The sequence below is a fragment of the Rhinolophus sinicus genome, linkage group LG06 (genome assembly GCF_036562045.2).
Source record: "Rhinolophus sinicus isolate RSC01 linkage group LG06, ASM3656204v1, whole genome shotgun sequence".
NCBI classification, from domain to species: Eukaryota; Metazoa; Chordata; class Mammalia; order Chiroptera; family Rhinolophidae; genus Rhinolophus; species Rhinolophus sinicus.
This window is the reverse complement of record NC_133756.1, coordinates 47,627,960-47,642,001: the sequence shown is the minus strand read 5'-3', so window position 1 is coordinate 47,642,001 and position 14,042 is coordinate 47,627,960. Positions and strand designations below refer to the sequence as shown.

The window sequence follows — 14,042 nt, the reverse complement described above, 5'->3', positions numbered from 1 at the left end:
CAATAAAGGGGAACAAGTGATTCAAATCTCCAGGTATAAAACAAGTCATGGGGATATACTGTACAGCATGGGGAATATAGTCAATAATATTGTGATAGCATAGTGTCAGATGGTTGCTGGATTTATCATGATGATTATGGTTTTAGGTATATAAATGTTGAATAACTATAGTGTACCCCTGCAACTAAATAATATTGTATGTTAGCTACATTTTTAATAAAACTCTTTAAGAAAAAAGAAGAAATAGTTGTGAATATTAACCAAAAAAAAAAAAAAGAAAACCTAAATGTGACCAGAGGTAGCTTTGTCTTAAGGTGCTTGAACTAATGAACTCAACTCTTAGAGGCATTACAATTGACCCTGATGCTCAAGTGAGTATTAAGTATGTTATTTGTACATAAACTCAGTAATTGGAAATTACTATGAGCCCATGTGGCTTAATTGGAAGCTGATTCTTGTCCATAGAGTTAAAGCCAAGAAGTCAGTTAGTACGGCCTTCTCGTGGAGAGTGGCTTAGAGGCCCAACAGCCTTCCTAGCACCAACTCCACTCCTACGTACTGGTCAACACTGAGTGATTGCTCTGTCCATTCACTGTTCTAAGCATACACAATCCTCACAGCAATGCCTTGAGGCAGGCACTATTACTATTCCCGTTTTACAGATGGGCAAACTGAGTTCCACAATGGTTAAATACCTTGCCCAAGATCGCTCAGGTAAAAAGTGGCAGAGTCTTGATTTATACACGGTTTGAGTCCAGAGCCTGTGCTCTTATCCATCACTCTACGCTTGATCTCAGTGGTTAGTACACTTTATTATAAATAAGATTTACACTGAGGCATTGGATTAAAATGTAGTTTCTTCTGACATATTGTTCTGGAATTTGTCTTCCAATGAGCCCTGGAATTCACATCGTCAAGTGGCATCTTAAGCAATTGCCATTAGTATGACTTCCATCCAACCTACCCCTCCCATAAATTTGACCATACCTCTGCTCTGCTTAAAAATCTTTCATATGTCTCCTCAGCATGAAGAGTCAAGTTTAACCCTCTAAGATTACCACACAAGACTATTTCAGCCCTGGCCCCTGACCATTCCTTTTGTGTTACAGCCATCCATTCCCCTAAACCCTTTCTTTACTTTATATGGACTTTTCCCCAAAACTATGTATAATGGCATTTCACACCTGCATTAGTTAGTTCGCATTGATTTCTCTGCCCAAAAATGCTCTGCCTACCGTCTTCTTCTAGCTAACTCATATACATCCTTCAAACTAATGAGACATCATTTTACCTCCCCCCAATACTGATTTAGAAACCTCTCTTTGCTGTTCCATAACACCCCTATGCTTAGTTCCACTGAAAAGCCAATGACACTACATTGTATAATAACATTCAGTGTACTCGAATGTTTCCCCTTCTAGTAGTCTGCAATAGTAATAAGTGTTCCTTATGAAGCAGCCCTAGGAAATTTACAAATAATATTTCTAATTCTAATACAACCCCAAAAAGTACATTTTGGAGGTTGTATTTTAAAGTTGAGGAAACTGAAGTTTGGGGAGTGAGTCAGCAAGTCTACGGTTACACAATTATAATGGCAGCATCACACTCACATCTGGTTCCATAATGTTTCATTTGACTCTGTCTCTCCAATGCCTGGTGTTAGTGCTGACGCCAGCACTTAGATGGATGTGGAAGGATGGACGGTCTGGGTTGCCATAGGTCCGCGTTTAGAAGAAAGAAAAGAAAAGCCAAATTTAAGTTAGAGAGGAAAAACTTCTGCTTAGGTGCTATCTCTTCTTACTAGATGCCAAGATAGGAGAGTTCCTGAAAACTGAGCATGCCCAGAGGTGGTCTGTATAGCAAATGGGTTTCTGGGTGGGGGAAGAAATTTGCACTAGAGTTTGCAGATCAACACGGAGAGCAGAGAGTCTTCACCCAGGGGCAGGGTGCCCATTAGTGCAAGTTTTCTTTGAGGAAGAACTATGTTGTCATGCAATATTTATCTTAGTTCCTCAGATGGGGAGATAGCAATTTGTTATCTCTGTGTGCAGCTGTGACCAGAGATTGATGTGGGTTTGGTCTCAGTGCAAGTGCATGCACACCACCTGCCTTTTGGTTTGTGTCCAATGCTGCTGTTTTCTGAAAATAGAAGCTGTTACCGCCTCTGACTCAGTACCGCCTGTGACTCAGTCCCTTTCACCTCATGTTTTTTCTGGTACATTTGTCCTAAATGTATCAACCCATCTCTGATTCTTTACTACATGCCAGATTTGTAAAATTTGTGAAATGTGTGTTACTACTGAAAAATTTAAGCTGTCTTTGATTAATTCCTGGAAGTTGGTGTCCTGTGAATCAGAAGAAATATACAGCGGGTGCCAAAAACATGTATACACATTTTAAGAAAGGAAAACAAAAAAAAACTATTAAAATGGTCATACTCAATATATACCGATAACAAAAGATGAATACAGTGACATTTGACGTCTGCAATTACAAGAGGTGCTCAAAGTGGTTACCATCAGTGTCCAGACACTTCTGATTATGGTGAACTACTGCTTGAGCCACGTTGACCAAAGTGCCTACTTGTATACATTTTTTTTTTGAGCCCCTGGTTTATCTTTTTTTTTATTTTTATGTTGCCTCTCTAATGATGTACAAGGTCATGGGATCTCCTTTACCCTGAGTCCATTGAACAAAGTAACAGAGTTTCTCAAGGCCACCCCCTTGGGGTCCACCTCACCTCAGCTGGTCAGCAGGGGTGGTGAGTTTCTGCTTCTGGATTCGCCTTCTTAGCTTCTTGTGATGTGCCGATCCCTCTTCACTTCCCCTCCAGGAGCTCCTCTGCACCCTCTTCCTCAGTATCTTCCCTTTGAGGAACTGTTTAACGAGGTCTTCTCTGCACCCCACGTAACGGAAGTGGTAACGCTGCATGTTCTGAGTGCCTGCAAAGGCTCCCTCTGTGTTCAGTGGGTCCTCAGTTTCCATTCAGCTCCTCTGCAGAGAAGCCCCAGTAGGATTCTACTTCTCCTGCTCCTCACCCACCTTCTCCACTCCCAAACTGCGATACTTAAACAGTGATGATCACGATTCAACTCTCTTTTTGTATTTTCACCTACTGGTTAGGCTCTGGGCATTTAATTCCTTATGATGTAAACTCTCTTAGTTGTATGTAAATATAATAAATCTGTCAATTTCTCCCTGCCATACTACCTCAATCAATATAGTGTTGATTGGCTTAATGATGGAACCTATTCTATTTTCTGCCTCTAACTCTCTTTTCTTTTTGACCGAAAAAAAAAAAAAAAGAAAAAAGAAAAAATCAGGTTGGTGGGGATAGGCAGGTATCTGGTACTCTCAGTGACTAATTTGCTTCCCTTTGCTTGTTTTACATTTAGTATTTTTATTATGAAAGTAATACACGCTCATCATCAGTGCAGAACAGTAGGGATTTTCCAATCTCATCTCCCACTAGCAGTGTAGTCAGTATTCTTCCAGTTATACTCTAGGAATTTATGAAAAATAAAATAAAAATCATACACAACACACACAAAAATATAATTTATATGCAGAAATAGAGTGCTATCAAAGATATTATTCTGCAATTTGATGTTTTTTCATTTAATAATCACTAGAATTATTTTCCAAGCCAGTATATTTGTTTGTCATTCTTTTTAATACTTGCAGAATACTTTCTAAATTTTTTATTACATTTTTTGGGTGACATTAGTTAATAAAATCATGTAGGTTTCAAGTGTACAAATCTATAATACATCATCTGTATATTGCATTGTATGTTCACCACCCAAAGCAGAATACTTTTATTAGTTAAAACACTCTGGCCTCCAGTTACAGAAGCTTAACTCAAACTATCTCAAGCACAAAAAAGAATTTACTGGTTCACAAGAGTAGTGGGAGAAAAGGGAGGGCTGGTCCCAGGGACCCAATGTCCAGGGATCCCATGGTGTCCTCAGAATATCTTCTCTTTCTATTTCTCAGGACTGATGCTCTGTTTTGGCCTCATTCTTTCTAGAGCAAAGCAAAATTGTTTATTCTATGCAATAGGGACAAAGAGAGTCACCCCTGCTGACACCTGCAGGATTATACCTCACAGCAACCAAGCTCATTACTTGGCCTCTCCAAACTGCAGCTCTGTCATATAAGCAGACATTCTTGGGCGTATCCTCCTCAGCCAGTGTCCCAGCCAGACTCCTTCCAGGTGTGGAAGCTGCAAGTCCAGGAAGCAAAGTTTCCCTCTGCTCCAATGCAGGTCCCTATAGGTGCAGAAGGCCCACTCCTCCTGGGAGAGGAACCCGATCACATCCCTGAAGGCCACGTATCTTGGAGCCCATGTCCTCTTACCTGGGCCTGCTCACAGAGGAGCTGATGCTGTGCCTTCATTTTACTGGGTGCACTTTTGAGGGTAGAGGCAGAATTACCTAGACTGTAAACCCCTGATTGAGTGTTTCTCCCAATAATGACCAACTCAAGGCCTCACCCATCTTGTTTCTGAGACTGAGGCTGCTCTTCCTCCTGGGAATTCCCAGAATTAGGCCTCATTATTTCAGACGTATACTTCAGAAGCCCTAACACACTGGTGCCCACAGGTGGAGCTTTCTTCAAATAAAGATTCCTGGGCCCTATTTCCTGAGACTGGATCAGTAGATCTGGGGTAAGGCCCTGGAATTTATACTTTTAAAAAGCAACACACCTGATTTTATGACCAAACAGATTTGGGAAGGACAAACTCATAAATCTTCCTGCATAATTCTCTCTGTTTAACTTTACCTTCTGAAACAGTGGCAGCTGGATAGGTGTGGGCTCCCTTTCTGTAGTATAAATGACCGGCCTTGGCCAGCTGTACTTAACAGATAGGTGTGTCCAAGTCCCTCCCCTACTTTTACCCTAATCAGGTATTTTTATTCCTAAGAGAGGTCTAAGATGGAATGTTCTTCCTAAGGAAGGGGAAATGTAGGTGTGTGGATTGGTGAGTTTTCTTGTTGTTCCCTGTATTTCCTGAAATCATAGAAAGAGCAACACAGTTCCTTTAAAATCCACCTCCCACTACCTTTCTGACCACATGTACTATTGTCCTACTTGCTGGTCTTCTTCATCCTTACTGGTCTTCTCTGAGTCCATCTGGATGCTCTCGCCTTAGGGTCTCTGATTGGGGTTCCTCTTCCCAAAATGACATTGTCTCCATGTTAACAGAGAAAGACAAATGGGTGCTTTGACCAAGTAAGTAAAACCCACAAAAACATCCATAATGTCTTCTCCACTGATCTCATTCTTGACTCCCCTCTTTCTCACATACCCCATCTAATCAGTCAGGAAACCCTGTTGGCTCCAAATTCAAATATGTTTTGAGTTCAACCATTGTTTCCATCTCCACCATTACCCCTTGAGTGGGGGACACCACCACCTTAGATGACCACCATGGCCTCCCATCTGGTCTCCCTCCTTCTCCCCTTACCCCTTATAAGCTATCTCAACAGAGCAACTAAGACAGTCCTTTAAAATATGAGTTAGATCTTGACACTTCTCTGCTCAAAACACTCTCATGGTTCCCTCCTTCTTCCAGAATAAAGAGCAATGCCTTTACAAAGGCCTATAAAGTTCTACAGCTGTGCTGTCCAAGGAAGTCACCACTGGCTACATTTGGCTAGAGAGCACTAGAGATAAGGTCAGTCTAAACTGAGATGTAAAATACACATTGGATTTTGAAGAATTAGTTTTGAAAAAAAGAATCTAAAGGTTGGTGGTTGCCAGAGGTAGGGACTGGGTTGTGGGAGAAATAGGTGAAGGTGGTCAAAAGGTACTACACAAACTTCCGATTATAAGATAAATAAGTTCTGGGGATGTAATGTACAGCATGGTGACTATAGTTAACAATATTCTTGTATATTTGAAATTAGCCAAAAGAACTTTTAAGTTCTCATAAGAAAAATAACCCACTAGGTGAGGTGATGAATGTTAACTAAATATATTGTACTAACCATTTTGTCATGTATACATATATCAAATCTTTATATTTTTCATCTTAAATGAATATAATGCTATATATCAATTATATCTCAATAAAATTGGAAAAAAGAAAAAAATATGCAATAATTTTTATATTGATTATTTATTGAAAATATTTTAATATATTGGGTAAATAAAATATATTATTAAAATTAATTTCACCAGTTTCTTTTAGTGTGGCTAATAGAAAAATGTAAAATTACATATGTGGATCACATTTCTGGCTTGAATTATATTTCTACTGGACAGCACTAGACTGCAGTATTTGGTCCCTCTCTGAAATCTTTCCTGAGGTTGTCTCCTGCTACTCTTGTTCTTGTTCACTCCCATCCAGCCACACTGGCTTTCTTGCTATTTTTCGAACATAGGAGCACACCAAGCATCCTCCTGCCTCAGGGCCTTTGCACTCACTGTTTCCAATCCTAGAAAATTTTCCCTCCAATAATCTGGATGATTTGTTCTTTAATCTTCTCTGAACTTTAGTCAAACTTCACCTTCTTAATGAAGCTTATTCTGACCGCCCTATTGAAAATTCAATTCCTTATCCACCTCCACTCCTGTGCTCACTGAGCCCCTTTCCTAATTTATTTTTCCACAGTGTTTGTCATCATGTAACATACTATATATCTTTTATATTTATTTTGTTTATTGTCTGACTTCCAATGGAAACTAAGGGTCCTTATGACTTTCATTAAATTCAGTTTTAAGGCCTAGCTTTAAAAATCATCTCTCTCTCTCTCCCCTCTACCCCCTCAGAGACGTAGCCTTTCTTCTCCCAGATAAACAGCAACCCCTCCACCTCTCCACCCCCCAGGCAGACGAAGACAGTAGCCAGACCTAATTAATGGTCACATGGTCTGGACCTCTGGCAGGCTAAAGATAACATCTTGACTTAAGTTATGTTTCAGTTCCCAACCCCTAAGGTGGAATGACCCACTGGCTAGTTTGTCATGAAACCAAACAGGGGGATGCCAGAAAAGACCTCAGCGCTGTCCTCAAGACTTGAAGAAATGATTTATTACCCTTACCTCACCTCCGGCCAATCAGCTCCCAGTAGGACCTCAACCCCTAACCCACAGTGTCTTGTGATTTTGCCCTGTATAATCTGTAACCTACACGCCATCAGGATTGGGTCTCTAGAGCATTAGCTCCCCGCTTCTGTATTGGCCAATTAAATATTAAGCTTTTTTTTCTTTCTATACTGCAAACTCCTGCTTGTACATTTCTTTGGGCCAGTGTGTGCAGGCAGGCGGACCCAAGGGAAAACATGTAGCATAGTATATATATTTTTGTATTTGTTTATTGTCTAACTTACCCTATAGAATGCATGAGGGCAGGAAATTTTTGTTTAAAGCTGTGTTCTCAGCATCTAGAACTATGCTTGGAACATAGTAGGTTCTCAACAAATATTTGTTAAATCAATGCTGAACAAATTTTAATCAACCACTTAATTACACAGGTGAAGGTAAGTGGCTTTTTCAAGGTCTCACTGTGAATTAGGGGCAGAGTGAATGCACTCTCAGTAAGATTAAATGCTACTGACCAGAAATGCAGGTGCCACCACCTAGATCCCAGCCGTGTACTTATATTTTTGTTTCCTCACTGGAAGCTGCCCACACTTTCATGCCTCTTTTAAGCTTTGCACTTAAGGAAAGAAGAATTTACTCCAGAAACTTATTTTACCTCAGTCATCACAACCAAGAGATGACCTCCAACATTCTTTTTTGTTCCAACGATAAGCTTTTGAGATGTTTTTTTGTTTATTTGTTTTGTTTTTCCCCCTAGGCAGAAATTCTAGATCTATATGGATCTATGGAAATTAATGGTATTTCAACAGGAAAAAAATTTGCTCGCAGGAAGCTATTACATTTGATTATACAATGAAATATTTAAGCTAGACCACGGAAAATTTAAACTAGTTCATTTGACTAACCAACACATATTTACTGAGTAATAACATATGCCAGACATTGTTTTAGGTCCTGGGAACAAACACGATCTTCAGGAGCTAACAGTCTAGTGTATATGTATTGGGGTGGGGGTGAGTGGAGGGGGGTGAACAAACAAGTACAGGATGTGCTCATTTCTTATTGCTGCTGTAACAATGACCACAAACTTAATGGGTTAAAATACACATTTGTTCTCTTCCAGTTCTGGAGATCTTATGTGGTTGAAATCAATGTTGCCAGGAGGCTGCGTCCCTTCTGGAGGCTCTACAGGAGGATCTGTTTTCTTGCATTTTTCAGCTTTTAGTGGCTGCCTTACATCCCTGGCTTGTAGCCTCTTTCTCCACCTTCTGAACATATCACTCAATCTCTGCTTCCAGCATCACATCACCTCCTCTCATCCCTCTGACTCCTTCTGAGTCCCTCTTACGTGAATCTCTGTGATGATACCAACCCACCCAGATAATCCAGGATACTTTTGTCATCTCAATATCTCTAATTTAATCACATCCATAAAGTTTCTTTTGCCATATAGGTAACATTTACAAGTTCTGGAAATTAGGACGTAGACATGGTGGGGGGTGATCATTACTTAGTCTGCCATGCAGGACTATGTGACAAGAGTCACAATGGAGAGAAATACCAGATACTAGGTAAGCACACATGACAGATCAGGCAAGGTTTGGAGGAGGAGTGGGACACCTTTATAGAATAAATGCTTTTTAACTGAGGCTTGCATGATGACAAAGGAGGGCAGGTATGGGTCATGTATAAAGGAATGTGCAAGGGAAAGGAGGTATAAATGAAGATGACTTTTGCAATAGTTATCTATTGCTGGGTAACAAATTGCTCCAAAAGTTAGCAGCATACAACGATAAACGTCTGCGCTCTCACACAGTTTCTGAGGGTCTGAACTGGATGGTCTTGCCTTATAGTCTCATGAAGATGTTCTCAAGCATTGGCTGGGGCTGCAGAAGCAGGATCCACTCACGTGTCTGTCAGCAGGACGTGTCAGTGCCTCACTCCGAGTGCGTTTCCTTAGGTTTACTCACATGACTTGGCAGCTGGCTTCCCTGAGGGTAAATAATTCCTAAGAAGGAGAGACAGTCTAAGATAGAAGCCTCAGTCATTTATAACCTCATCTCCCTAGTGACGTACCACCACTTATGCCATTCTATTGGTCACCCAGAGCAACTCTGGGGCAATATGGGAGGGAGAAGACTGCACAAGCATGTGAACACCAAGAGGTGGTGGTCACTGGGGGCCATTTTGGAGTCTGGTTACTATGATATTATTGGGATTACAAAAGTTTTCCATTGCTAGGGTGTAGGGCAATCACAAAAGATCAGTGGGAATAAGATTGGTTTGGGAAGGGATGGCTAGAGCGTGGAGGGCCTGTATACTTGGCCAAGGAGTTTGGAGACAATCTTTTAATGGATAGGAAGCTATTGCAGGGGCTTAGTCAGGGAAGTGACATGACCAAATTGCTTTTTAGAATGACCACTGTGTATGTGGCAAGAGTATAAGAGGGTAGAGCAGAGGGAAAAGAGATTAGGGAGAAAAAGAGTAGCTGAGAGGATATTTGCAGCAGTGCAAGAGAGAGGAGAAGGTATACTCAGGAGACGAAATGCTTAGGGAGGTAAAGAGTCGGGGGAGGCCTCAGGGTGAGTCAACCTTCTGGTTTGCAGGAGGGAGCATTAAATGAATACAGAATGAGGACCTGGTTGATATGAGAGTCAAAAGAGTTACTATGCCTAAATTTGAATACATTGAGTCTGAACTGCTTATGAGGCAGTCAGGTACAGAGACAACTAATGGGTAGAGTGGGATAAAGTTAGTTTGGACTAACTGCAGCAAGGCCTTTTAAGCCTTTCTCCAGAGAGATTGTGCCTTCTGGCGGCAGCTCTTTCCCCTCTGTGTTGGTGTTAGTTACCAGCCTATGCTGAAAGTCGTTTTCTAGATGCCATCTTCCTATTATCATCGTCCTCATGCTTAGCATTTCGGAATGCCTGCTGTTATACTACACTCTGTGCTCTGTACCTTGTGTTCATTTAGTTAATTTCGCCCTCACACTAACTGACTGAGGTATGTAATGTCATTTCCTTGTTGTAGGTGAGGAAACTGAAGTAGGTACTCCCGTTATCCCATTATACAGGTGAGGAAACAGGCTTAGCTAGTTCACATTACATTGCTCAAGGTCACATCATGAGTACGTGATGGACACAGGTCTCAAAGCCAGAGCTGTTGGCTGCAGACCCTGTGTCTTTAATTGAACAGCCACTTACTAAGTGCTTTGTAGAATTAGAGCCACTTTCCAGCAGGGCTGGGGTAAGGTGGAGTGATGATTTACAACCTGACTGACGTGTGGCTGACAGCAAATAAATAAAGCAGGAACAAGGTCAGGAATCCACATATGAAGAAGAAAGTCATATACCCTCTTCCTGTTAAATATATACAGATTTTGGCATAGTGGCAATGCTTGCAAACTTCTTCCTGCAACTTTCTTTCAATTTTTGCTATTTTGGAAAAAGTGTGAGGAATTGCTTTCATGCACTTAAAAAAAAGTTCATTTTCTTGTCACAGGAAAGTACACCATCCTGGATCAGCCAGGTGGCCTTTCAAACTTAAGACTGATGCAAAAGGAATTTTACCATGGTGCAGTTTTCATTAGAAAGGAGAAAGGGGAGTGGGTGGATGAAGAATGTCAGACAGATCACGTCTTTTTCTTAAAGAGAAGTCCCACAATGGCAGATAAATTGGTCTGGAAATAGCTACCAGCCATTACTTTATGTAAAACTCAAATTAAAATAAAAAGTTCCCATATTGAAGGTTATACTATGGAATTTAAGAGATAAAGGAAATGGCAGTCATGCCCAGCTCGGTAAATGGCTCCTAGATTATTCACTGCTGAAGGGTATGAAAATTTTGCCACCCTGAAGCTGCCTTTTTGGGATATTGATTTTAAGCTGTTTATTAAGAAACAAACAGAAAGAACCTTTGATCCTCCCCCCTTTCCTGCTCAAGAGATTCAGACAGAAAAACCTGCTTCAGGAAGGAAATCTTAGGATGTTCACCTTAGCCTAATTTGAATTAAGTATGGTCAGTAAGCAGGAGGGGCCTGTGAACTATATACCCTGTGTCCCATTGTTTCTGAGTTGCCCAGCAAAAATTTGCCTGCCATGTGGGTTCCATTCTTCCTCAGCTACCTGCAAACCACCCATTCTCACTTCCGAAATCTAATACTGCATCCCTCACCTCCTGCTTTGTCCCAAATGTCATGTGTATCCAATGTTGTCCCACTGTCTTTGGAATTTTCATGCTTATTTGAATTTTCTGTGCTCACGTATTAAAAATTTGATTTTCTTCTGTTAATGTGTCTCTGTTCATTTGAGTATTAGCCCAGCTAGAAGAACTTAGATGGTGAGCCCCAACACTGTCCTAGACAAGATCTGACCACTGGACCTCAAGCTTCCTGCAGATCAGAGAGTGAGAGCACAGGTCCTGCAGATAAGCAAGAGATACTTCACAGCTTCTCTGCAGTTGTCTGGAATTGGCCCGAGAAAGCAAAAAGACAGGCTAAATATAGGCTTTCACCTTGAAATGCCACAAAGGTAATAAAATCAGGGCATGATGGTTTATGATAGGTTCATTTGCAAAGCTCCCACTTCACATTTTATGTGAGTTTCCAAGCAACAGAGCTTACTGAAACTACAGAAGTAGGGAAGTGACTGACGAGCCCAGAGGGTTCAGCCATGCAGTTGCACCAGAGACAGCTTTGGACACCAGAGAACTGCTTGTCCCATTTCCCTGCCCCGAGTCCCTCCCCACCATCTAACCTGTCCACCCCGCTACCCTCAGGGCCTGGTGAAATCCCCCCCCCCACACAGTAGCTGTCCTATCAGTATTCACCTCCTTGCCTTCAGAAATACATGAACATATGTCATACCTATGTGTCTCGATTTATCTAGGAACTATCCCTTATTAGCAGGAAATAGGTTCCATCCTAATTTCTTTTGACATTTGTTAGTTAGGTAAATGAAGCAGTACATTACTTTGGGGAGTCCTAAGTTTGGGTTAAATCATGATTCAGCTTTTGGGACACAACTCGCCCTGTTTTGAGTAGCCGGTAGGCCTTAACAGAATTTATAGTTCTGGTTTTGGATTTCAAACATTATCACTTAATTAAAACTCATCAACTGAGTTTTCTTCCTCAACCGATTTTAACACAGAATTCTTTTTACTTCTAACTTTGATTTGTCAATAAAAGAAAGTAAATTATGAAACTTCTCCTGTCTGGGTTAATAATTTGTGCTTAGGTCCTGTCAATATACTAACATCATCAAAACATAGACGTCCACACAAATGGGCTAAGGAAAACAAAAACTGTGTAAGGAAGGGCTGCCTAACAGGAAACTAATCCACATCCCAGGAGGCCCACAATAATAAAGTCAAATGCTGACTATATGAAGATTTATACGACGTGTTAGCACATTATTACTGCTCATTCTATTACTAAGTCAGTCATGGGAAATCAATTCAGGGCCACAAGGAAGACAGTCCATGGACAAACCCAGCCCTCAGTTTGAAACTCTTCCACCTGCCACTATCACAGAGACCTTTCAGGTTCTGAGTGGTCAGCATCTACTGAGCAGTAAGACTAGGACATTAGCAAATGTTGGCTGAGAAACACCTTAGCAACTCAAATTTTCTGTTTGCATAGTTTGTCCATGTTTGTCTTTATAATTCTACTCTTATCAACTTTGCCTGCTGAAGAATTAGTATATGCCATTACTGAAATGGACATTGTCTGAGAGGTTTTCAGAGAACTAATATTCTGGAAAGGTATTCTGGGGTGGAATTGGATGTGTTTGGTGTACTTCCCCCTTCTCAGGGACACCTCTAGCTCTTCCTAGGAAGAGGAAGCACCCCATACCCACCTGTGTCAGGAAGACTCACTCAGCCTGGTGCTCTGTGCTTCTGAGGTCCGAATGGAACCAGCTGGAGAAGCCCCAGCAACTCTCTCTGACTCTTCTCCCTCCAATTTGTCATCTTGTTAAGTTCCTCCAATTTAGTAACTATTCCAACTGATGGGCTTTCTTCTTCTTCCTTCTTCCATATCCTCTGTCTATTTTGAATCCTGTTCTTTGATCTGGTGCTTGTTTCAAACACTAGTTTTGGTAATTGACCTCTCCTGCCCCCACAATATGCCCAGGGGCACTGTTACAGTGGGCAGCTAACTCTGTCCCTATGGGGCCACCTCAGTGCGTCAGGGAAACCTCAGTTAGCTTCTGGGGTTCTTTAAAGACTTTATTTTTTTAGAGTAGTTTTAGGTTCACAGCAATATTGAGAGGAAGATACAGAGATTTCCCATATACCTGCTGCCCATATACATGCTGCCTCCACACATGCATAGCCTCCTCCATTATCAACATCCCCACCAGAGAGGCACATTTGTTATGACTGATGAACCAACACTGCCACATCATTGTCACCCGGAGTCCATAGGTTACATTAGTGTTAATTCTTGGTGCTGTACGTTCTATGGGTCTGGACAAGTGTACAATGACATGTATCATACAGAGTATTTTCACTGCCCTAAAAATCCTCTGTGATTCACCTGTTCATCCCTCTCTCCTCACTAACCCTTGGACACTACCATATCCATCGTTTTGCCTAATCTAGAATGTCATATAGTTGGAATCATATAGATTGTATCTGTGGGGACAGAGTCCCAGAGAGCAGTTTCCAGGCTCTCGACCTCACGGGGAGGGGTGTTAGCTCAGGTGGTGGATGGCATCAGCTGTGACTGGTCAGCCATCAGCTGTAACCAGTTAGCCACTGGCTACTGATATAGCTGCTGTGGCTGTGCTAGCAGGGGTGGATTGCAGTTAGCAAGGGGTTGGGGTTGGTTGGCAGAGAAGCAGATGGCGGATTGCAGCTAGCAAGTGAGGTTAGCAAGCAGATTACATTGGGCATCGTATGGAGCTTGTTTTCTGTATCTCCAACCCAGTCACCAGTGAGACTATAGTGGTTTGAACCCCCCATCCATGGCTCCGTGGGTGTTCCTTTTTGGCC

At 41.5% G+C, this 14,042-nt stretch overlaps 1 protein-coding gene across 2 annotated transcripts in view; it reads right to left on the bottom strand.

Annotated features, from left to right (window-relative positions):
- The window catches only part of SAMD13 (sterile alpha motif domain containing 13), a 59,535-nt gene extending 56,681 nt beyond the window's left edge, over positions 1-2,854 (bottom strand). Inside the window, exons 1-2 of one of the 2 annotated variants that reach the window (XM_074335044.1) lie at positions 2,741-2,854; positions 1,611-1,705 (exon numbers count right to left, since the gene is read on the bottom strand). In XM_074335044.1, coding sequence (XP_074191145.1) covers positions 1,611-1,632 — 22 coding nt within the window. In that variant the 5' untranslated portion in view covers positions 1,633-1,705; positions 2,741-2,854. The remainder of the gene's footprint in view (positions 1-1,610; positions 1,706-2,740) is intronic. The other variant, XM_019715224.2, reaches the window with a different exon arrangement.
- Between the last annotated feature and the right edge of the window lie 11,188 nt (positions 2,855-14,042).